Source organism: Nannospalax galili, unplaced genomic scaffold (assembly GCF_000622305.1).
Source record: "Nannospalax galili isolate Female #2095 unplaced genomic scaffold, S.galili_v1.0 scaffold675, whole genome shotgun sequence".
In the NCBI taxonomy this organism is placed as follows: Eukaryota; Metazoa; Chordata; class Mammalia; order Rodentia; family Spalacidae; genus Nannospalax; species Nannospalax galili.
In genome coordinates this window covers 1,425,420-1,447,736 of record NW_008337205.1, presented here as the reverse complement: position 1 = coordinate 1,447,736, position 22,317 = coordinate 1,425,420, and the positions used below count along the sequence as shown (strand labels likewise).

Genomic DNA, 22,317 nt, shown 5'->3' with positions numbered 1-22,317 from the left:
TTACAAACACTCCTTTATTGAGAATAAGGCTGAGGAATCTTAATAATTTATCAGGCAGGGAACTCTCACAAGCCTATTCCCCATCATCCCTTAGGGGCCAGTGGGAAGGTGGTGGAGAACTCCAAGTGCTTCCCAAGAGGGCTGTGGGTGGGGGCAACACATTCAGTCCCAGGCACACAGACATACACTTAGGAAGTGAGGAGAAGGGCAGAGTCCTCTGTCTCTGAGGACGGGGACCCAGCCCCCACAATGAGGCACAATGGCAGCAAAGGTTTGGCAGAGTGGTTGAGCATCAGGGGTCAACGAAGGACACCATGATGTATCGAGTACCCCGGGTGGTGGGCAGGCCCTCGTGGTAGTGGGTGAGGCGGCCGGGGTGCAGGAGAGCCCAGCCTTTCCTTGGGGATGAGATAATGCAATCGTAACGCAGGAATCGGCAGCCACCTCCCTATAGGGGATGAGAGGGGGCAGAAAAGTAAAGTTAGCAGCCGTGGGAATGAGAGATGTCAATCAAGGGCTTGGCAAGGCAAAACACATGGGCTATGTGGTGTTTAATTTTTTTAATTTTTAAAAATTTATTTTCCTTTTATATGTATGTTTGCTTATATGTAAGTAAATGCACCACATGCATGAAATGCCTGTGGAAGCCAAAAGAGGGTGTTGGATCCCCTGAACTTGGGTTACAGGCAGTTGTGAGCTTCCATGTAGGTGATAGGAACTGAACCCAGGTCCTCTGCAAGAGTATCCAGTGTTCTTAACCACTGAGCCATCTCTCCAGCCCGATTTTTTAAAAAAACTGATTTGTGTGTGTGTCTGTGTGTAGAGAGCACACATGTAGAGGGGTGTAGAGAAGTGTAGAGGCTAGAGGACAAATTTGGGGAGTCAGTTCTCTCCTTCCATCTTGTAGGTCTCAGAGATCAAACTTAGGTCCTTAGGCTTCTAGGCAAAATTCCTTTACCCACTGAGCCATCTCCCATGGTGGTTGATCTTAACTGTCAACTTGATGGGATCTAGAATCTCCATGGAAGAAAGCCTCTAGGCATGTCTGTGAAGGAGTTTCTAGACTGAGTTAACTAAGGAGGGAAGACCCACCCTGACTGTGGGCAGCACCATCCCATGGGCTGAGGTCCTGACTGAATAAAAAGGAGAAAGTGAGCTGAGCACCAGCATTCATCGCTCTGCTTCCTGACTGTGGATGCCATGTGAGCAGCTGCCTCACGCTCCTGCCACCATGCCTTCCCACCATGGTGGACTGCACCTTTGAACTGCCAGCTCAAAAGTGGCTTTCTCCTTACCTGGCTTTTGTCAGGTATTTTGCCCCAGCAACAAGAAAAGTAACCAATACAAACACTGGGAGCAGCGGGTAGGGGAGGCAGCCAACCCAAGAGATAACACCTTCAAAGTAAACTGGGACATAGGAGAAGGCCCAGCCAGAGGCTGGGAAGGCAGCTAAGGGACAGGGTGGAGAAACAAATTGTGTGTGTGAGGCACTCAGCAGTGACCTGGGGCAGGAAAGTGCCCCAGACTTACCTCATAATCCACACCCTTGTGATTGAGGGCAACGTTAAGGGTGAAGGTGGAGGAGTCATGGTGTGGCCGGAGAGATGGCTGCTCATCAGGCCGGTAGCGGACCACGAAGTTCATCACTGCCCGGGTCTGTAAGGATAGGAGGAAGAAACTGCAGGGAGGGCAAGGATAGCAGGGAGTCCTCTGTGTGTGTGTGTGTGTGTGTGTGTGTGTGTGTGTGTGTGTGTGTGTATGTACTAGAAGTTGATGTTGGGTGTCTTCCTCTATCAATCCCTACTCTATCTATCTATCTATCTATCATCTATCTATCAATCATCTATCATCATCAATCATCTATTTATTGAGACAGGGTCTCATTATGTAGACCTGGCCGGCCTGGAACTCACACAGATTGATTGACTGATTGATTTACTGATTGATTGATTGATTGGTTGGTTGGTTGGTTGAGAGACTCTCATTACATAGTCCTGGAACTCACAGAGATTAACTGATTGATTGACTGATTGATTGATTGATTGAGACAGGGTCTCACTATGTAGCCCTGGCTGGTCTGGAATTCACTCACTATATAGATCAGACTTGCCTTGAACTCACAGAGCTGCCTGTCTCTGCCTCCCAAATGCTGTGATTAAAGATATGTGCCATCATGCCCAGCCTCTATCTTATTTTTTGAGACAGTCTCTCACTGACCCTGAAGCTTGCTGATAATGCTAGGCTGATTGGCCAGCAAGCTCCATGGATCCATCTCTTTGCCTCCCCCAGCTGCTGGGATTATAGCCACGCCCAGCTTTTTAAATAGGTGCTGAGAATTTGAATTTAGGTCTTTATGTTTGCATGACAAGCACTTTACCAAATGAGCTATCTCCTTAGATCCATTTTTTTTTTTTCTTTTGAACAGGGTCTCATGTATCCCAGGCTGGTCTCACTATGTAGCTAAGAATGACCTTGAACTCCTGATCCTCCTGTTTCTCAATTCCAAGTGCACATAGGAATGTGTCACCCTTGAACTCCCACCACTGGTATATCTGGTGCTGGGGATGGAACCCAGAGCTTTGTGCATGCCAGACAAGTACTCTACCAACTGACCCACATCCCCAGCTCTTCATTTCTGGGTAGGGTTTTTTTTTTAATTTCTTTTTTCTTTTTTTTCTTTTTTTTTTTTGTTGAGACAGGATCTTCTTGTAGCCCCAGATAGCTAAACTGGAACTTGCTATGTAGACGAGGCTGGCCTCAATCTCATAGCCATCTACCTGTCCCTGCCTCCCAAATGCTGGGGTTAAAAGCCTAAGCTACCATGCCCGGCTGATTTGTTTTGAGACAGGGTCTCACTGTACAGCCCATGCTATCCTTTTATCTCTGGATCTTCCCATCTCAGCCTACCATGTGCTAGGGTTACAGGTGTGTGACACCACACCCAAGAACCCCACTGTTAACTATAGTAAACCAGCCACAGGGCTCAGCTTGGCAGCTTCCTTCCAAGCACATACCAATCCTGGGCCCCAATTCTATGGAACACCAGTTGCCACAGAGGCTCAAGACAGGGTCTATGTGGAACCTTCTGTTCTGGATGAAGGTGTGTAAAGGGGGAGATGGCAGTGATTGGGTCTGCCTACCTTGGTGTGATAGCCAGGAAACAGGTGCTCAGTCATGGGCCCCACGTATGACCTCAGTAGCTGGAGCCACTGGTCCTCATACCCCACCTGCTTCATGTGGATGTCCACAGTGGGCACATTCTCATATCCTCCTGCCAGCCTGGAATCCTGCAGGCAACAGACATTGAGATACCTTCATTCCTCAGCTATCCCCCATTCCCTCGAGGCACAACACCAGCCTCTTTCTGTGGTCTCTAGGCATAAGGCTTAGTTCCTTCCCTCCATCTGAAAACAGTGTTACGGGGCTAGAGAGATGGCTCAGCAGTTAAAGAGTACTGGCTGCTCTTGCAGAGGACCCAGGTTCAGTTCCCAACACCCACATGGAGGCTAACAACCATCTGTAACTTAAGTTCCAGGGGATCTGATACCCTCTTCTGGCTTCTGAGGACACTGCACACATATGGTACACATACATATATGAAGGCAAACACTCATACACATCAAAAAATAATAAAATAATTCTTTAGAAAAAGTGTTCTCAATGTTTTGGTAATAAAAAGTCTGCTCTTCTAAAAAAAAGAAAAAAGAAAAAAGAAAACCACCTATATCCATTTCTTTTGGAAAAGCCCATTTCCTAGACAGACAAAGTATTACAATGTGCAGCAATGTTTTGGTAATAAAAAAAAGTCTGCTCTTTACTAATAAAAAAAAAAAAAAAAAAAAAAAAAAAAAGTGTTCTGTCCCATTTGTTAGCCAGGTTCACTACTGCTGGGTCTTTGAGTCTCTGCTAAGTTGTCACCTCTCCCATAAATCCCTCTAACCCTCTGACATTTAGGCCAAACTACCTTGCTTGGCTCTGGCCAGAGGAATTTTCTAATATACTCACACTATCTACACCTTTGGCTTGCTAAAAAGGGACTCTGTGTGATGGATCCCTGACTTTCAACTTGACAGGGATCTAGAATCACCTGGAAGATAAGCCTCGGGGCATGTCATAAGGGACTCTCTAGATTAGGCTAACTAGGGAAGACCTGCCCACTGCAGGTAGTTCCCTACAGGTTGGGATCCTGGACTGAATAAAAAGGAGACATCAAGCTGACCACCAGCATTCCTCTCTCTCTGCTTGCTGACTATGGATGGGATGTGAGCAGCTGCCTCACACTCCTGCTGCCATGCCTTCCCACTATGATGGACTGTGTCCTCAAACTGTGAGCCAAAATAAATTTTCTTTTTAAACTTGATTTTGTCAGGTATTTTGTCACAAGACAAGTAACTCGTATGAATGAATGAATGAATGAATGAATGAGTGAACAAATGAAATGTCATACTCCTAGGCTCCCTTCTATATCCCCATTCCATCATCCCTCCATCGTCCCCAGCTTGTCCCTCCTTCCTCCCTGTCACCCCTCACCTCATGCCGGCCTCCTGACCACTGACCATAATGTTCCATTTCCTCCACCAGCTCATCACACATTTGCTCTGTCAGCAGTGGGAACCAGTACACATCTGGGCATGGCTGGGGACAGGGTAGAGAAACCAGGGATACAGTCATACAAAGCAGCAGGTAGTGGGGAGAATGCAGGGAGGAGAGGAGGTAGACAGGAGAGGAACTTTGACCTTAGCTCCCTCGGTAGCTCTCCCCACCACTGCCACCCCCATCTGGTAGGGGAAGAGTAGCCAGTGAAGAGGCCTGTGTAGAGAGCAGGAATGGGGTACAGATGGCAGGACAGGCAGTGATCTTTTCCTTCATGTTTTTTTTTTTTTTTTGTTTTTTGAGAAAGGGTCTCTTATATCCCAAGCTGGACTCAAACTTACTATGTAGCTGAAGCTGGTCTTAAATTCTGATCTTCCTGCTTCCACTCCTAGAGTGCTGGGATCAGGCATGTACCACCACACGCTGGTTTTATTTGGTGTTGGAATTGAACCTAGGACTTTGTGCATGCTAGACATGCACTCTACCAACTGAGATCTCCAGGTTGTCTATTAATTTTTTATTTTATTTTTTTGGTCTTTTGAGACAGGGTCTCCCTGTAGCCCCAACTAACCTGGAACTCACTATGTAGACCAGGCTGGCCTCGAACTCGGAGAGATCCACCTGCCTCTGCCTCCCAAGTGCTAGGATTAAAGGCATGCACCATCATACCCAGCTATCATTTTTATTTAAATTTATTTATTTTTATTGTATATATGTGAGTGTTTTACCTACATGTATGTAAGTGCACCACATGTGTGCAATGCCTGTGGAGGTCAGAAGAAGGCATCAGATGGCCTAGAACTGGAGTTATGAAGGGTTGTTAGCCATTATGTGGCTGCTGGTAAATGAATTCGGGTCCTCTGCAACAGCAGCCAGTGCTCTTAACTGCTGAGCCATCTCTCTAGTCCTGTATTTATTTTCAGAAAAGGTCCCACTAAGCAGCTCAGGCTGGCTTTGAGGTTGCTATGTGTCTAAGGCTGGCCTTGAACTCCTGACTGTCCTATCTTCTTGTTTCTGCTTCCTGAGTACTGGGATTAAAGCTGTGCACCACCACACCTTTGTTGGTTTTCATGTGTGTGTGTGGTGTGTGCATGTGTGTATGTCTGCATATGTATGGATTTGGGTTTGTGCAAATGTGCATATGTCTGTGGAGCCCTGAAGATGATGTTGAAATCATCCTTATTCCACCTTATTCACTGAGGCAGGGTCTCTCAATCAAACCCAGAGCTCCCTAATATGACCAGTCTCACTAGGCAACTTGCTCGGGAGATTCCGTCTCTACCTTCCACCCAGCACTTATGTGAGTTCTGGAGATCTTAACTCTGGTCCTCATACTTGCATGGTGAGTGCATAACCACTGAGCCATCTCCTCAGCTTCATTTAGTTATTTATCATTTGAGACATGGTCTTGCTATGTGGCCCTTGTTGGCCTGGAACTCACTATGTAGTCCCAGCTAGCCTAGAACTCTCCATCCTCCTGCTCCAACTTTCGGAATTCTAGGATTAGAGCATGTACCATCAAGTGTGGCTCTTCACCTCTCTCTTGACCTGGCAGCATCATCAAACCCCTGGGAACTCAGCTTGGAACCCACCAATCCTGGTCATGGTCTTCCTGGGAGTAGCTCACCTGTTCCACCAGCCCCTCTCCATCCAGGGCCCGGCTGTAGTTTTCATGTATGTACTGTTCTCTCCAGTCCTGTAGGGAAGAGTTCGGACACTTGAGTGGAGACTTCCTCAAGCCCAACCCTGGGCTGCTCCTCTTATGGTAGGTCCCCACTTACCACAGGGTTGTCAAAGATCTGCCAGAGGTCGGGGTGCAGGTGATCTGTGTCATACCGGGATGTGGCCAACAGCCTGCCAAACTCGTGTTGATTGCTGAGATGGAGAAAGATGCCCTGGTGTGGGGCAGGAGGCGGGTATGTGGAGGATTGTGGGAGGCTGTGGTCCCAAACAACATCAGGTCCCCAGGTCCTGCCCCCAAGCCAACCTCCCCACTCACCTTGTCCCGAAGGCTCTTACAGAAGGCCATGTCTGGGTCAGTGTCACTGCCTGAAAACACCTCCTTCTGGGGCAGCTCTGTCCTCAGGGTCTCCCCTCGGATCAAATACGCCTGGGATATGTAGGGCACATTCCACAGGCCTCTGCAGGTACCCGAGTTCTGGTCAGCCAGATGGGCAGTACCCCCAGTTTCTGCTCAGTTTACTGCAACAGCTCCTTCTCTTGGGGGTACCCCAGGTCCCCAAACCTGAAGTCCCTTCAACATCCTTGATGAACATGACCACCCAGTCCATAACCAATCCCTACCCATAGCTATACTGTGTCTACCACATGGACCAGGGACCAGTGGAGTCTGGTGCCTGTGTGGGACACCCCAGTGGGACTTACACTCTTTTCCGCTGCACCAACTCCACATAATCCTCGGACCGAGCATAGTATTCATCAGGACTCAGGGCACCCCAGAAGTTGGACCACAGTTTGCCATGACGGGACAACATGGGGGCTATTACCTTCCTGTGGACAAAACAGAAGGGAGGGCTAGGCAGGGGACCTGGGCCAAGGAGGGACAAAATTGTGGCAGCCCCTGTCCCCTCGAGGATAGGGTAGAACTCCTGGACTCTCACGGGGTTCAACAGATGACTAGGGTGGGCTACCTCATTTTGGTTTTTTAATTTATTTATTTGAGTGTTTTGCCTACATGTATGTAAGTGTACCTGTGCATGCAATGTCCAGAGGCCAGAGAGGATGTTTGATTCCCTGAAACTGGAGTCACAGACAGTTGTTAGTTGCCAGTTAGGTGCTGGGAACTGAACAGCCAGTGCTCTTAACCACTGAGCCATCTCATCTCTCCAGCCTGTATTATTTATTTATTTATTTATTTATTTATTTTGGTCTTTTTGAAACAGGGTCTCCCCATAGCCCCAGCTGGCCTGGAACTTACTAGTAGACCAGGCTGGCCTTGAACTCACAGAGATCCGTCTGCCTCTGCCTCCTGAGTGCTGATCTGTTGTTTTTAAATTTTACTTATTTATTTTATGTATATGAGTGTTTTGCCTACATGCTATACAATGTACCCATGCTGTACAATGCCTGAGGAAGCCAGAAGAAGATGCTGGATCCTTTGGAACCAGACTTTCAGATGATTGTTAGCCATCATATGGGTACTGGGAACCAAACCCAGGTCCTCTCTAAGAGCAACCAGTGCTCTTAACCACTGAGCCATCTCTCTAGCCCTCTTGGGTTTTTTTGAGACAGGGTGTTATTAATGGCCTCAAACTTTCTATGAAGATCAAGTTGGCTTTGAACTCAAGAGATCTACCTCCTGAGCACTAGGATTAAAGGTGTGTGCCACCAAGCCTAGCTTGGCTACCTGTTTTGTTCGATCAAGATGTGTAGTGTCTCTTGGTTGGTGAGGACAGCATCTGCATCCAGGCTGAAGTAGAATTCACACTCAAGATCCTGCCGACAGCTGTCCCTGGAGGAGACCAACCAAAAGATGGAGAGATATTGCCCAAATGGGACTCCAAGGTGGGGTAAGAGGACAGTGGGATGGGTGGGACTCTCCCAACCTTGAGTAAAGGACAACAGAGGGATGTCTCCTTCCCCAGGGTCTCTACCATCAGTGGCAGTTGATGAGGGAAAGGAAGTGTAAAGGTTTGTGGAGACTCACATGGCCATGTCCCTGGCCTCCCCGGGACTCAGGGCCTCCTCTGGCCCCACCAGTTTGGAAGTTGCAAAATGATCTTGGAGCTTTGGCCAGGCATCTGCAATGTGAGGTTCATGGTATACCTCCTAAAAGATGGGATGAGAGAGGGATGAGGGGTGATTGAGGGCAAAGGGATGGTGCCTAAGGGATGGAATAAGGGGTCAGACAGATGGGAAGGAGTGTGGGGGGCAGAGGGATTTGGTGCCTCACATTGTTGTGAAGGAAAATCGAGATTCTATCAGGAGGGTAATCCAGGAGCAACAGCCGCTGAAGGAAGCGAGGCAGGAACGGCATGGGTTGTTCCACAAACACGGCCAAAAGCACCCGGGGGGGAGGCTGCAGGACATCACAGGACAAGGCTTACAGGAAGCCCAGGCCTCCCCCTGCCCAACCCTCACTGGCTACCCTGCCAGATGAGGGACCCAGGAGCTTTGTACTTGAGGCCTTGAAGCCTGCTCACTCCCTGACCACCTCTCTCACCTGCCCCCCCGGGAGTGTCCTCTTGTCTTGGCTGCAGAATCCACAGCCTCCTTGGGGAGTCCAGCCATTGGGGACATAGTTCCCCAGGTAGTTGAGCTGCAGCTGTTAAGATATGGGGTGGGTGACTCAGGTGGAAGACTCCTAGGACAGATGCTAGGCAAGTTGGGCTTACCACAGGGAAAGGACAGAGTGAGGAGGAAGTGTCACAGCACATCTGATGCTGGGACCGAGCATGACTGACCGTTCAGAAGGGCTGGGGGTGCCCAGGGCTTAAGGCAGGCAATGGATGAGGGCAGTGGGAGGGGGCACCTTGGTGGGACCGTTTCCATGGACCACAACAGGAAGAGTGTCATAGGCCACATTTCGGATGCGCACACGATTCCGGTCAAATTTTAAGACCACCTCATCTGAGGAAGAAAGGGAAGGGTTTAAAGCCCCTTTATTTGGGAACTGCAAAGCAATAAGTTCTTTACATGTTGGGGCGCCATCTTTTCTAGGGGACAGAGAAGTGTGTGGGTCAAAAGGTCCTTGGGTTTTTTTTTTTTTTTTTAACTTTTAAAAAAATGTATTGAGAATTTCATACATGCATATAAGGTGTTTTGATCAAATCCACACCCACTCCCTCCCATCTAACTCCTCCCCTAACTCCGGAATTTGGGGGTTTTTAAAGTTGCTGTTAAGCTGCAATTTTATTAACAAATTTTTTAAAACATTTTATTTATTATTTTTATTTTATGTGTATGTGTGTATTGCCTGCGTGTAGGTAAGTGCACCCATGTGTGCAATGCCCTGGGAGGACAGAAGAGTCTGTCAGATCCCCTGGAGTTATGGACAGTTGTTAGCTGTCATGTGGGTGCTGGGATTTGAACCCACGTCTTCTGCAAGGACAGTGTTCTTAACCACTGAGCCATCTCTCCAGCCCCACAGAAATTTTTTTAATTAAATTTTTTTGTCTTAAAATTTTTTTTATGGGCCAGGCATGGTGGCACATGCCTTTAATCCCAGCACTTGGGAGGCAGAGGCAGGCGGATCTCTGTGAGTTCAAGGCCAGCCTGGTCTACATAGTGAGTTCCAGGACAGCTGGGGCTACAGGGAGACCCTGACTCAAAAAGACAAAAAAAAAAAAAAATTTTTTTATCTAGGCCAGGCGTGGTAGCACATGCCTTTAATCCCAGCACTTCGGAAGCAGAGGCAGGCAGATCCCTGTGTGTTTGAGGCCAGCCTGGGTTCTAGGCCAGCTGGGGCTATAGGGAGATCCTGTCTCAAAAGGGAGACCAAAAAAAAAAAAAAAAATCTATTTTTTTTTTTTTTTATCTTTTGTGTATGTGTGTTTTGCTTGCATATATGTAAATGCACCCATGTCATGCAATGCCTGTGGAAGGCAGAAATGGGGATCAGATCCCCTGGAACTGGAGTTATAGATGGTTATGAGCTGTTATGTGGGTGCTGGGAACTGAACCGGGGTCCTCTGCAAGAGGACTCAGTGCTCTTAACCACTTAGCTATCTCTCCAGCCCCATTGTTTTTTTGTTTTTTTTTTCTCTCTTTAGAGACAGGGTCTCCCTATAGACCCAGCTGTCCTGGAACTCACTATGTAGACCAGGCTGACCTTGAACTCACAAAGATCTGCCTCCCTCTGGAGCCTGAGTGTTGGGATTAAAGGCATGGGCCACCAAGCCTGAGTATTTTTCTCTCCTTTCATCACTATTTAACATGCTAGCTTGGAGCCTGGGAGGTGGCTCAGCAGGTAAAGGCACTTTCTGTCAAACCTAATGACTTGAAATCAATGCCTGGAACCCACATCATGGTGAAAGTAAAGAACTGACTCTCTCAAGTTATCCTCTGACCTCCACATGGCACATGTGTACACCCACATAAAATAAGTAAACATTAGAAAAAAAATTTATTTGGCCTAGAATTTGAGATCTTCCCACCTCAGTCTTCTGAGCTCTGAGATTTCAGCTGGTAGAAGGCTTGTGTTAATGAAATCACAGAGTCCCTGACCCAGTGCCTTAGCCTGTGCCTGGTATATATATGAGATCTAATCACTTTGTTTTGTATTTTTGTTTTATGGTGATACTGCAAATTATATACGAGGCAAGTCCTCTACCACTGAGTCAAACCCCAGTCACTCACTGGGGGATTCTAGGCAGGTGCTCTACCACTGAGCCATGTCACCAGCCCCTCACTGGGACATTCTAGGCAGGTGCTCTACCACTGAGCCATGTCACCAGCCCCTCACTGGGACATTCTAGGCAGGTGCTCTACCACTGAGCCATGTCACCAGCCCCTCACTGGGACATTCTAGGCAGGTGCTCTACCACTGAGCCATGTCATCAGCCCCTCACTGGGACATTCTAGGCCACAACCCCACCCCCAACCCCACTACTGTTACAATGTAATAAGCTTAGGTGTTAGATGAAGAAGTTAGCACACTGTTGAGCTGTAGACCAGTCCAGTTCCAGCAGGAATCCCTTATCACCCACCTCTGACCACCTTCTTCCTCACCTAAGGCTCCATTGAGATTCTGGAAGATCCGGGATTTATGGTCCAAATTAAGTTTGAGTTTCTCCTGAATGGGAAGAGATGAAGTGGTTGGTTAACTGAAGGGGGTCAGGGGACACCATATCTTTCTCTAACACCCATCATGCCTTGCTTCCATTCAACCTCGGGGGTGCCCTTATTCCCTGCCCTTCCCTACCCTCAGCCCTGGGTCCAGGTACAGCCGTGTGTAGAACAATTGATCATCGTCATCATCTTTGTATTTCCACTGACGGACAATTTGATGGATGATTGGGGCATATCCAATGAATCCTGGGGGACAGGAGAGAGGTAGACCCCAAGACTCTCATGGTTCCACTTGCCCTCTCCAACCCTCAGGCCCTCGGGAGCAGGCAATGCCTCACCACTCAGGGCCCCCTCTGTCTCTGGTACTTTCCCACTCACCACCAGAGTTGAGGAAGCGCTTCCCAGTGCCCACCTCAGGGTACTGTTCTGCCAGCCCCCACTCTGGCCAACAGAAGCTCTCAGCAGAGAACAGGAGGCGGCTTCCACTCTGAACAAACTTCTTCAGCAGCTCTGAGGGGCTGCCAGCCAGAATCACATCATAGCTGGGCAAGGAAAGGGAAGATAAGCAGGAGGCCACCAGGAGCCGCAGTATCCTTTTCTCTCTTTATGCTCGCTCTTCCCCTCTGAGACCCCCTTTACCTGTCTACAAACATGATGACCATGTCTTCTCTGTCTTGGTATTTCTCCATTTCCTTCTTTAGCCATCTGACCTTCTGGCCTCCTCCAACTGTTCGTGCCACATCACCCCCTCGCCACTCCTGCCCCAGGCCGAGGGTCTGTGGGGGAAGACCCCATCCCCATGCCAGGGAGTTCACTCATGGGGACTCAGGCACCCAGGATGCAACTTCTCCCAGGAGTCCCCTACTCACCCGTACAGTATAGTTAAAGAACTCTGCCGACTGCAGAAAACGCCGGTATCCCTCTGTCTCTGCCGTGGCCACAGTGATTATGAGCAATTTGTCTGTCACAAGCCGGGAATTGGCACTTGAGACCCAAGAGCTCTGCGTCCCACGTGTTTATCCCTGTGTGCTCCCTATCACGACTATTTTTCCCAGTTCCCTTTTTAAATTCTTCCCATCCAGGGCTATCTGGACCCCAGCAAAGGTGGGGTGAGAGTAACATACAGGAATGTGGGAGGGATCTGTTTGCTTGGGGAGGCTGGAATCCTTAGTTCAGAGTGGGGTGAGGAACTGGGTCAGGGGGAGACTGGAACCTGGAGCGCCTGACTCTGGTTCCCAGGCTGGCAGTAGGGTAAAGCCCTGTGCCCACCGGCTTTCCCGGGGTTCTCACCTGGGTTGACAGCGTTGGCGCCCCGGGGACGATCGGAGGCAGGGGTCACAGGCAGAAAGAGCGGAAGCAGCAACAGCAGAAGTCGGGGTCCCCAGCTGGTCCGAGCCATGGTCGGGCGCAGGCTTAGGCAACACCCAGGCCCGCACAGGGCTGAGCTCAGCGCCTGAACTCCAACTCAGGGAGAAGATTCTGGGAAAGGGGAACCTGAGCTGCAGACCCGCCCGCTGAACGGAGGAGCAGAGCTGGGTGGGACTCCGCCCTGGAAAACAAGGCGTAACCGGAGGCCACAGAAAGCCCGAGATGCAGACTGCGAGACAAGGCCAGGATTGTCCCCGGGGCGCCGGCCGCGTGCATGGGAGCTCCGGGGACGCCGGGGATGGGGATGGGGATGGGGATGGGGAGGAGCCCGAGCTGGGGCTGGGGGCGGGTGGGCTGTGTCCCCTCCCCATGAGGAATCCGAAACTGGAGAGTGGACTGTGACTCTGGGGAGGGTCCAAGCACGTGGGGGAGGGTCTTGGCCACTGCCCTGTGTGGAAGATGGGAGAGGTAGGCCGTGGGGGCGCGCGGAGCGGCGGTGATAGGCAGGGAGATGCCGGGGAGCTGGAAGTGGGTCGCCTCTGGACTGCTGCGTGTGGAACTTTGTAGAAAGAACCACTCAGAACTTTCGGGGTGGCCCATTCCAGCCTGGGCCATCTCTCACTGTAGGGACAAAGTCCAGAGCTGGTCACTGGCCCCTGCAAAACGACCCAAGACAATTACGTTCCTCTACGGACCAGTTCCACCACTCTTTTGTTACGGTTGAGGTACGGATTTTTTCTTTTAGGTCTCCCTGCTGCCCTAGCTGGTCTGGAACTTGCTATATAGACCCGGCTGGCCTCGAACTCACAGAGACCCGCCTGCCTCCGCCTTCCGAGTGCTGGGATTAAAGCTGTACACCTGGGACCACTTTTTAAAAAGTGACCCCATTGCAAAAAGGTCTCAAATTTTTGCACAGCCACAATGAAACTGGAAGTAGGTTTGCCCCTATCAAAGATGGCGGAAAGCTTGCTTATCTCCAAGGAAAACACCACGTCGTGACGCCAAAACGGTGCGGGAATGACTTTGCTCATGCGCACAAGCTTACGCCAACACCGGAAGGGATGGCTGTTTGACCAAAGTGGGTGGCTTAGTACGCGTGCGCAATAGTCTCTTCCGGCAGCTGTTTACACAAATGGTGGAGAAGAAACCCTCTGGTAGGTGAGCCTTAGCGGTTCGCCCTTTTCCGCATCCCAAGTTCGAATCCAAACTGATTTCCTCTTCCGGTTATTTGTGTCAAATCCCTTCACAGGCTTTCAGGCCCCAGCGTTGGGGCGATCCACGAATCATTCATGTTTTATTGGTACCTACTGTAAACCAGGCGCTGGGGATGGAGAGGGAGAAAGATCTTGGCCATTCCAGAACCTGAGTGCGGTAAAGAGTGGTACCCAACCCAGCTTCCGGGATGGAGGAGACAGAGAAAGCTTAAGAAATCAAAAGTCTGGACTTGAGCGTCCCTACCCCTCCAACCTACACCCCAACTTCATCCCCCTGTAATTTCTTTAATTTTAATTTTTAAATGTTTCGTTTGAGACAGTCTCACAATGAAACCCCAGCTGGCCTGGAACTTGCTATGTAGACCAGGCTGGCCTCGATCTCCCTGGGATCCACCTGCCACTGCCTCCCCAGTGCTGGGATTAAAAGTGAGCTCCACCACACCGGGATGTTTTAGATTGAGCCTTAAGTATTTAGTTATGGTTTTTCTCACTGGGAGTTCAGAACTTCTCCGAGCTGAAACCGCAGGAGCCATGGGGAAAGCTGGGAAAAGCAGTTCACTTAGGAAGAGAGGTTCATAGTTTGGAGAGAAATAGTAACAGAAACTGGCCTGCTGGGGAGAGGAGTCTAATTATGTAGCCCAGGCTGGCCTCAAAAGTCAAAGCCCCATCTGCCTTGTCTTCTTAAGTGCTGGGATTAGCAGACTGGATCATTTAGTAGAGTACTTGGCTAATGTGTGTGAGGCCCTGAAGTTGGTTCCCTGAAAAACCAAATGTTGGGATTATGAGTTTGGATTACTGTGTCTATCAAAGACTTTTAATTATATTTTTATTTTATGTGTATGAGTGTTTTGCCTGCATGTATGCAATGCATGCACCACATGCATGCAATGCCTGAGGAGGCCAGAAAAGGGTGCTGGATTCCCTGGAACTGGAGTTACAGATGGTTGTTAGCTGCCATGTGGGTGCTGGGAACTGAATCTGGGTTCTATGCAGGTGCAGCCAATGCCCTTAACTGCACAGCTATCTCCAGCCCCCTCCCTCCCCCCAGAATGTTATCCTGTCCTTCAGTGGAGGACATTAGTCAGATTTCAAATATACAGTGAATTTTGGTCTTATTGAATCTCAGTCTAAATTCATTCATTTGTTCATTTATTACAGGACTGGGAATTGAACCCAGGACCTTTCACATGCTAGCTAAGTGTTCTGCTACTGAGCTACATCCCCAGCTCTATTAAAAAAAATGGTGTGTGTGTGTGTGTGTGTGCATTTTTTGAGATAGGCTCTCCTTGTAGCCCCACTAGCCTTGAATTCACTATGTAAACCAGGCTGGCCTCAATTTCACAGAGATTTCCCCTGCCTCTGCCTTCTGGTTGCTGAAATTAAAGGCATGTGCCACCATTCCTGGCTTTTAAAATATTTTTATTGACAATTTCATACATGTATATAATGTGCTTTGGTCATATTCGCCCCCCATGACCCTCTCTTATTTCCCTCCCATCTCCTCTGGACCCTTTATTCTCAACTGATTCCTCCTCTTGCTTGCTTTTTTTTTGGGGGGGGGTCTTTTTGAGACAGGGTCTCCCTGTAGCCCCAGCTGGCCTGGAACTCACTATGTAGACCAGGCTGGCCTTGAACTCAGAGATCCGCCTGCCTCTGCCTCCCCAGTGCTGGGATTAAAGGCATGCACCACCACACCCAGCGCTTTCATTTTTATTTTATTTTTATTTTATGACTCACTGAATTATTTTTTTAAGTATTTATTTATTTTATGTATGTGTGCCTGAGTGTATAAATAAGTACCTTGTGTGTGCAGGAGTCCACTGAGATCAGAAGAGGGTGTTGGATACCCTGAAACTGGAGTTACAAGTAGTTAGTTATGAGTTGCCATGTAGGTGCTGGGAACCAAACCTGGGTCCTCTGCAAGAGCAGCCAGTGCTCTTAACCACTGAACCAGCTCTCCAGCCCGACCCACTGAATTTCACTAGGGTCGTTATCATGAGCATGAGAGTGGGATTATTTACTGCAGCATGACCAGCCTGTTTTCATTTTTTTTGAGATAGATTCTCACTAAATTTTCTTAGGCTGGATTTCAATGCCTGTAGTGTGGGCTAGCATTGAACTTTCAGTTTTCCTGCTTCAGCCTCCCAGGTAGCTGGGATTGTAGGTCTGTACCACTAGACCTAGCTTTTATAAAAAAAAATTTTTTTTTTGGTCCTTTGAGACAGGGTCTCCCTGTAACCCCAGTTGGCCTGGAACTCTCTATGTAGACCAAGCTGGCAGAGATCCACCTGCCTTTGCCTCCTGAGTACTGGGATTAAAAGTATGCACCACCACCCCCAGCTTAAAACAGTTTAAAAATTTGTTTATTTAATATTTACTTATGGATGCACACATGCCACAAGTTGTATATGGATGTCAGAGAGCAACTTTCACAACTCGTTTTTATTTTTTGTTATTTATTTTTTGACAAGGTCTCACTGTATTGTCCTGGCCGGCCTGGAACTGTGTAGACCGGGCTGACCTCAATCTCACAGAGATCTGCCTGTCTCTGCTTCCCAAATGCTGGGATTAAAGACATGCATCACCACCGCAGCTATTACTTAATGCAGTTTGTGGGAATGAGTTCTCTCCTTCCACCATGTGGGTCCTGGGGATCAAATTTGGGTTGTCAGGCTTTTTGGCAAGTGCCTTTACATGGGGTGCCATCTTTTTTTTTTTTTTTTTTTTTTTTTTTTTTTAATAAACATTTTCACTCCAAAGGGTTGGATGAATCTGTGGATATGGAACCCATGGATACAGAGGGCTGACTGTTAGTGTCTGCCTCATCCTAAGTCTCTTAATAGTGCCCGATGTGGTGGCACTAAAGGCACATGCCTTTAGTCCCAGCACTCCAGAGGCAAAGACAGGTGGGTCTCTGTGAGATCAAGACCAGCCTGGTCTACATAGAGGGTTCCAGGACAGGGCTATATAGTGAGATTCTGTCTCAAACAAAGAAAAAACACAAGTCTCCATAAAGTAACTATTGTTACTACTGCCACCCTTGTTATCTTTAGTGGTTAATAAGTATTTGTCTCATGAGCAGAGATACTTTGTGTGGAATTATCAGAACCTGGACCACAACTGACACAGTCATGAGGAAGATATTTCTGTGTCTCCTGGGTTTCTGGCATGGATCTCCACCTGACTCCATTAGGAATCTGTCAGGGGAAGCAGGCCAGATGGAAGGAGAGGATCTGCATTGTAGTTGTAGAATAATAATCTGGGTCAGTCCTGCAGCCTGTTCTGTGGTATGGGATGGTTCTGGCCCAAGGCTGGCATAGTAGGAGTGATTTGCTTTGGGATGACAGCTTCGTGTTTGGATTAGAGATACCAAGAATGGGCAGGTGAGATGACTCAGCAGGTAAAGGTGCTTCCTTTGAAGCCTAACAAGCTGAGTTCAGTCCCCAGGAAGGAGAAAGAGAGCACCAACTCCTGCAAGTTGTCCTCTGACCTCCGAACACATGCTGCAAGGAGGAATGTGCACAAATGCACATAAACTAAATCAAATTTAAAGAAAGAAATGCTAGGAAGAAGGGCTTAGGATGTGGCTCGATTTGTAGAGTGCATTTCAAGGGCTCACGAAGCCCTCGGTTCAATTCCCACATAAACCAGGTATGGGGGTGCATACCTGTAATCCCAGCACTCAGGAGGTAGAAGCAGGTGGATCAGGAATTTAAGGTCATCCTCAGCTACCTAGTGGGTTCCAGGTCATCCTGGGCTACATGAGACCCTGTCAAAAGAAGTAAGGGAAAGCAAGCAGTGGAAAAAAGGGTATTAACAAAAAGAGGACAGACAGGCAAAGATGGCCCAAGTATGAGGGGACTTCAGATTCGAGACAAGGAAGCGTAGCCGATGAGGGAGGAGGACAGCTGGGAGTGTCCCCAGGGAACAGAGGGATTCTTTTACTCCAAGGAAGGTGATCAATGCAGTCACAGGGTATAGAGATGCATCTCAAGCTGATGGAACATTCTAGAAATGCACACTGGATTTTGCCCTAGGAGGTCACAGGTATCCTGAATGTGTGTGTTTGTGTAGGCCAGAGATCAATATTGGGTATCCTTCCTCTGTCAATCTCCACTTTATTTTTTTATTTTATTTTATTTTTTTTGGTCTTTTTGAGACAGGGTCTCCCTGTAGTCCCAGCTGGCCTGGAACTCCCTATGTGGACCTGGCTGGCCTTGAACTCACAGAGATCCGCCTACCTCTGCCTCCGAGTGCTAGGACTAAAGGCGTGTGCCACCATGCCCGGCTTCCACCTTATTTTTTAAGATTTTATTTTTAATTATGAGTGGGGTGTGTGTGTGTGTGTGTGCACACACACACACAAGGGGACTGCTGGCAGAGACGTTGGACCCACTGATGCTAAGAGTTACAGGCAGGTATGAGCCACCTGACATTGGTGCTTGGAACCAAACCTGGGTCCTCTGCAAGAGCAGCCATTGCTCTTAACCACTGAATCATCATTTCTCCAGCCTTCTACCTTAGTCTTTGAGATGACAGACTCTCAGTGAATCTGGAGCTCACCTGTTTGTCAAGACTAGCTAGCCAGCAAACCTGAGGGATCCTCCTGTCTCTACTCCCTTAGGGCTGGGGTTTCATCCACTGCTGTACCAGCCTTTTACATGGATTCTGGAGATCCAGACTCATGCCTGCATGGCAGACATTTTAAGACTGAGCATCCCTGCAGCATCTCATCCATCCAGTCACTGGATGGGTCACCAAGTAGTTAGGGTCTAACTGAGATAGTAGGAAATTTTGCTTTTTAATTTTGACCCCTTTGTTTTGGGCTTTTATTATTATTTTTAAATTATATCTAGTTTATTTCATGTGTATTTGTGTGGATGTGCATGTGCATGTGGAGGTCAGAGAACAACTTGTAGGAGTCAGTTCTCTCCTTCCACCATGTGGGTCGTGAGGCTTGAACTTGGGTTGTCAGGCTTGACATCAAACCTCCTTTACCTGCTGAGTCCTCTCGCTAGCCCATGTTTTGGGAGCCATTATTGTGTTTGCAATTACTGCTGGGCCTGGAGGGCTAGAAGTTAACATGAGGGGCTAAAAGACTTAGCTGGGAAGCAAGCAGGGCCAGGAGCTGGGAACTTCCCAGAGCATAGTGATTGGGATGCGACCAGTGGTCTGTGGCTCCAGGCCCTGCTGTCCCAGCATTGTTTCCTTTACACCCCATAACTCTCTTCATCCTCCCATATCTAGTTCGCTCCCAGGATCCTGGACAGCGTCGGGTGCTGGACCGGGCTGCTCGGCAACGTCGGATCAACCGACAGCTTGAGGCCTTAGAAAATGACAATTTCCAGGATGACCCCCATGCAGGCCTCCCTCAGCTAGGCAAGCGGCTGCCTCAGTTTGATGATGACGCAGAAACAGGTGAGGCGGGGGGCAAGGGGTGTAGAAAATGTAACTGAAATGAGAGCCACTTTGCTGCCTGTCAGTTGGGGATGCCAATAAGCAAGGATGGAAATTGAATGGTTACTTTATTTTTCACCTTGAATGTGGTGGTTGTGTGTGTGTGTGTGTGTGTGTGTGTGTGTGTGTGTGTGTGTACTCATCTACATGCCATGGTGTGTGTATGGAGGTCAGAGGACAACTTATGGGAATCAGTTCTCTCTACCTTGTGGGTCAGGGAATCCACCTTAGGTCCTCAGACTTGACAGCAAGCACCTTTACCCGCTGAGCCATCTCACTGGCCCAAGTGTATCTTTATAATACAAAATATGAAAATATCCCTGTCATTGTGCCAGAGTAGACAAGGCTGAGGGAAGGGGTCAGACCATGGAAGATCACTTGGGAAGGGTCCCAGCAGGCAGGCAGCCTGGGACTACTACTGGCTACTGCTAGCTACTTCGTGTCCCGCTCCTGTGCTGGGAACAGCTAGCTGCTCGCCTCTCTATGACTCAGTTTCCTCATGTGTGTGGAGTAAAAAAGATGGAGTAGCCAGGTATAATGGTGTAGGCCTAGAGTCCCAGTCACAGGAGGTGGAGGCAGGAGGAATGCCAAGAGTTTGAGGCTAGCCTGGTCTACACAGTGAGTTCCAGGCCAGCTTGGGTTATTATATCTTAAGACCTTATGTTAAAAAACAAAAAGCTAGCTGGGCATGGTGGTGCACGTCTTTAATCCCAGCACTCAGGAGGCAGAGGCAGGCGGATATCTGTGAGTTCAATGCCAGCCTGGTCTACAAAGTGAGTTCCAGGACAGCTGGGGCTACAGGGAGACCCTGTCTCAAAAAGACCAAAAAAAAAAAAAAACAAAAACCAAACAACCCCCCCCCCCCAAAAAAAAAAAAACCAAAAAGCAGAACTGGAGAGATGGCTCAGCAGTTAAGAGCACTGGCTGCTCTTGCAGAGGACCTGGGTCAGGTTTCCCAGCACCCACATGGCAGCCAACAGCTGTCTTTAACTCCAGTTCCAGGGGATCAGATGCCCTCTTCTGGTCTCCTCAGGCACTGCACACATGTGGTACACATATACATGCAGGCAAAACACTCATATACATAAAATAAATAAATTGGGGCTAGAGAGACGTCACCATGGTTAAGAACACTTGCTGTTCTTCCAGAAGACTCAGGTTTGAGTCCCAGAGCCCACATGGCTGCTAACAACTCCAGTACCAGGGAATCTGACACCCTCCTTGATCTCCATAGGTATTGCATGCATGCTTGGGTATACCTACCTACATGCAGGCAAAACACTAATACACATAAAAAAAAATAATTTTAAAAAATCAATAAATAGTCAAGAAATAATTAAAAAGAAAAAAAGAATACATTAACTGGCTTCCTAGTTGTTTGCTGTCCCATAGGCAAAATTGTGTTCTTGTCCAATTCAGATGTAACCGGTTCCTCTGCTAAGAATTATATAGGCATGAACTCAGAGATCATTGGTCTTGATTCTTAGAGAAAAACCAGAAGGAAAAGCACTGTTTACTCTTTGGTTCTGACACTTTTGCTTTTTGATACTGCCATTTAGGTGTCGTTATCTATGGTGAAATGTGTCTGACCCCCAATAAAAAAAAAATTATGAAGGACTGGGATGTAGGTCAGTTGTAGAGGCAGGAGGAATGCCAAGAGTTTGAGGCCAGCCTGGTCTACACAGGGCTTGCACAAAGCATGCTGGGCTCCATCCCAGCACTACATAAACAGGGTGAAGTGCACATGTCTGTAATCCCAGCCCTTGAGAGGTGGAAGCAGAAAGATCAGGAGTTTAAGGTCATCCTCAGTGACATAGTGAGTTCAGGGCCGGCCCGGGCTCCATGAGGACCTTTCTCCTGAAATAAAACGATGGAGGCAAAGAGCTGTAAGATGCTGGCAGTGGATCAGCATTGGAGAAGTGCAGAGCAGAGGCAGATGGGGAGGGGCAGAGACTGTATTCTTCACCACCTGTCTCAGGGGCCATCCAGCAGCTCATTGCCTTTGACCCCCAGGAAAGAAAAAGAAGAAAACTCGAGGTGACCATTTCAAACTTCGCTTTCGAAAAAACTTCCAGGCCTTGCTGGAGGAGCAGGTGAGAGAGGGGTCAGCCTTGGGGGAGCCATGGACAGTGAAGGGGTGAACCTATGCTCTTCCTGCCCTGATGGATGCCAGCCACACAGCAGGGTGGAGAAGTCACAGTGTCTGTGTCCCCCAACCCTACATCCCTGCAGAACCTGAGTGTGTCCGAGGGTCCCAACTACCTGACAGCCTGTGCGGGCCCCCCATCCCGGCCCCAGCGCCCCTTCTGTGCTGTGTGTGGCTTCCCGTCACCATATACCTGTGTGAGCTGTGGGGCCCGGTACTGCACCGTGCGCTGCCTGAGCACCCATCAGGAGACCAGGTGAGTTGAGCCACACCTACCTACACCCCCAGCCTCTTTCCATGTGGCCTCCCAGGACCACCTCCCCTCAATCAGTGAATCCCACCTCCCCTCTCTCTACAGGTGTCTGAAGTGGACAGTATGAATCTAGTATCGCAGAGAAGAAGTATTTCCACCCCCTACTCCCCTGGACAGTGTGATCTAACATCCCAGAGAGGAAGCATGTCCACGTCGTAGTCCAATGCCCAGTTCATTGGCAAGGACAGAGAAGAGCTGCCTACTGACCCAGCAGAGCCATGTCCTGCACACGAGGGAGGGCCACACACACCACTGAGACTTTTTCCTGTGGATCCAGCCCACAGAGCACTGAGATAATAAAAGGCCTGGCTGGAACAAAGAGCCTGCTGGTTTTTGAGTGTTTGTGGATGAGGGGTCAAGGTCCATTACTCATGCTAACTACCTTTTTTTTGGACAGGTCTCACTTTGTAGACCAGGCCAGCCCTGAACTCATAGAGTTCCACCTGCCTCTGCCTCTTGAGTGCTAGGATTAAAGG

General features: G+C 48.7%; 2 protein-coding genes across 3 annotated transcripts; one reads left to right on the top strand and one right to left on the bottom strand.

The window, feature by feature from the left end:
• Positions 1 to 12,980, bottom strand: Plod3 (procollagen-lysine,2-oxoglutarate 5-dioxygenase 3). The gene is made up of 19 exons (XM_008832306.1): positions 12,634 to 12,980; positions 12,213 to 12,304; positions 11,983 to 12,119; positions 11,722 to 11,885; positions 11,477 to 11,589; positions 11,284 to 11,347; positions 9,086 to 9,183; positions 8,777 to 8,878; positions 8,507 to 8,632; positions 8,261 to 8,382; positions 7,961 to 8,065; positions 6,979 to 7,104; positions 6,593 to 6,734; positions 6,375 to 6,488; positions 6,221 to 6,289; positions 4,531 to 4,635; positions 3,141 to 3,287; positions 1,531 to 1,656; positions 1 to 448 (listed from the first exon to the last, which is right to left on the bottom strand). The coding sequence occupies exons 1-19, from the start codon at positions 12,740 to 12,742 to the stop codon at positions 293 to 295; spliced, it is 2,217 nt and encodes a 738-aa protein (XP_008830528.1). The 5' UTR covers positions 12,743 to 12,980; the 3' UTR covers positions 1 to 292.
• Znhit1 (zinc finger HIT-type containing 1) lies at positions 12,821 to 22,162 on the top strand. Of its 2 annotated transcripts, none has more exons than XM_008832309.3 (5): positions 12,821 to 12,952; positions 19,173 to 19,343; positions 21,396 to 21,475; positions 21,615 to 21,784; positions 21,887 to 22,162. In XM_008832309.3, the coding sequence occupies exons 1-5, from the start codon at positions 12,934 to 12,936 to the stop codon at positions 21,906 to 21,908; spliced, it is 462 nt and encodes a 153-aa protein (XP_008830531.1). In that variant the 5' UTR covers positions 12,821 to 12,933; the 3' UTR covers positions 21,909 to 22,162. The 2 variants fall into 2 exon arrangements, with proteins under 2 accessions (XP_008830531.1, XP_008830530.1); XM_008832308.3 differs by lacking the exon at positions 12,821 to 12,952 and adding an exon at positions 13,537 to 13,865.
• Positions 22,163 to 22,317: the final 155 nt, after the last annotated feature.

Excerpts from the sequence above, each read along its gene's own strand:
- Plod3 (XM_008832306.1), bottom strand. The coding sequence starts at position 12,742 with ATGGCTCGGACCAGCTGGGGACCCCGACTTCTGCTGTTGCTGCTTCCG. Across the intron at positions 4,636-6,220 it reads GAGAGGGGCTGGTGGAACAG|CCATGCCCAGATGTGTACTG; the intron begins GTGAGCTACTCC and ends CCCTGTCCCCAG. Across the intron at positions 449-1,530 it reads ACAAGGGTGTGGATTATGAG|GGAGGTGGCTGCCGATTCCT; the intron begins GTAAGTCTGGGG and ends CATCCCCTATAG.
- Znhit1 (XM_008832308.3), top strand. The coding sequence starts at position 13,844 with ATGGTGGAGAAGAAACCCTCTG. Across the intron at positions 13,866-19,172 it reads GGTGGAGAAGAAACCCTCTG|TTCGCTCCCAGGATCCTGGA; the intron begins GTAGGTGAGCCT and ends TCCCATATCTAG. Across the intron at positions 21,476-21,614 it reads AGGCCTTGCTGGAGGAGCAG|AACCTGAGTGTGTCCGAGGG; the intron begins GTGAGAGAGGGG and ends ACATCCCTGCAG.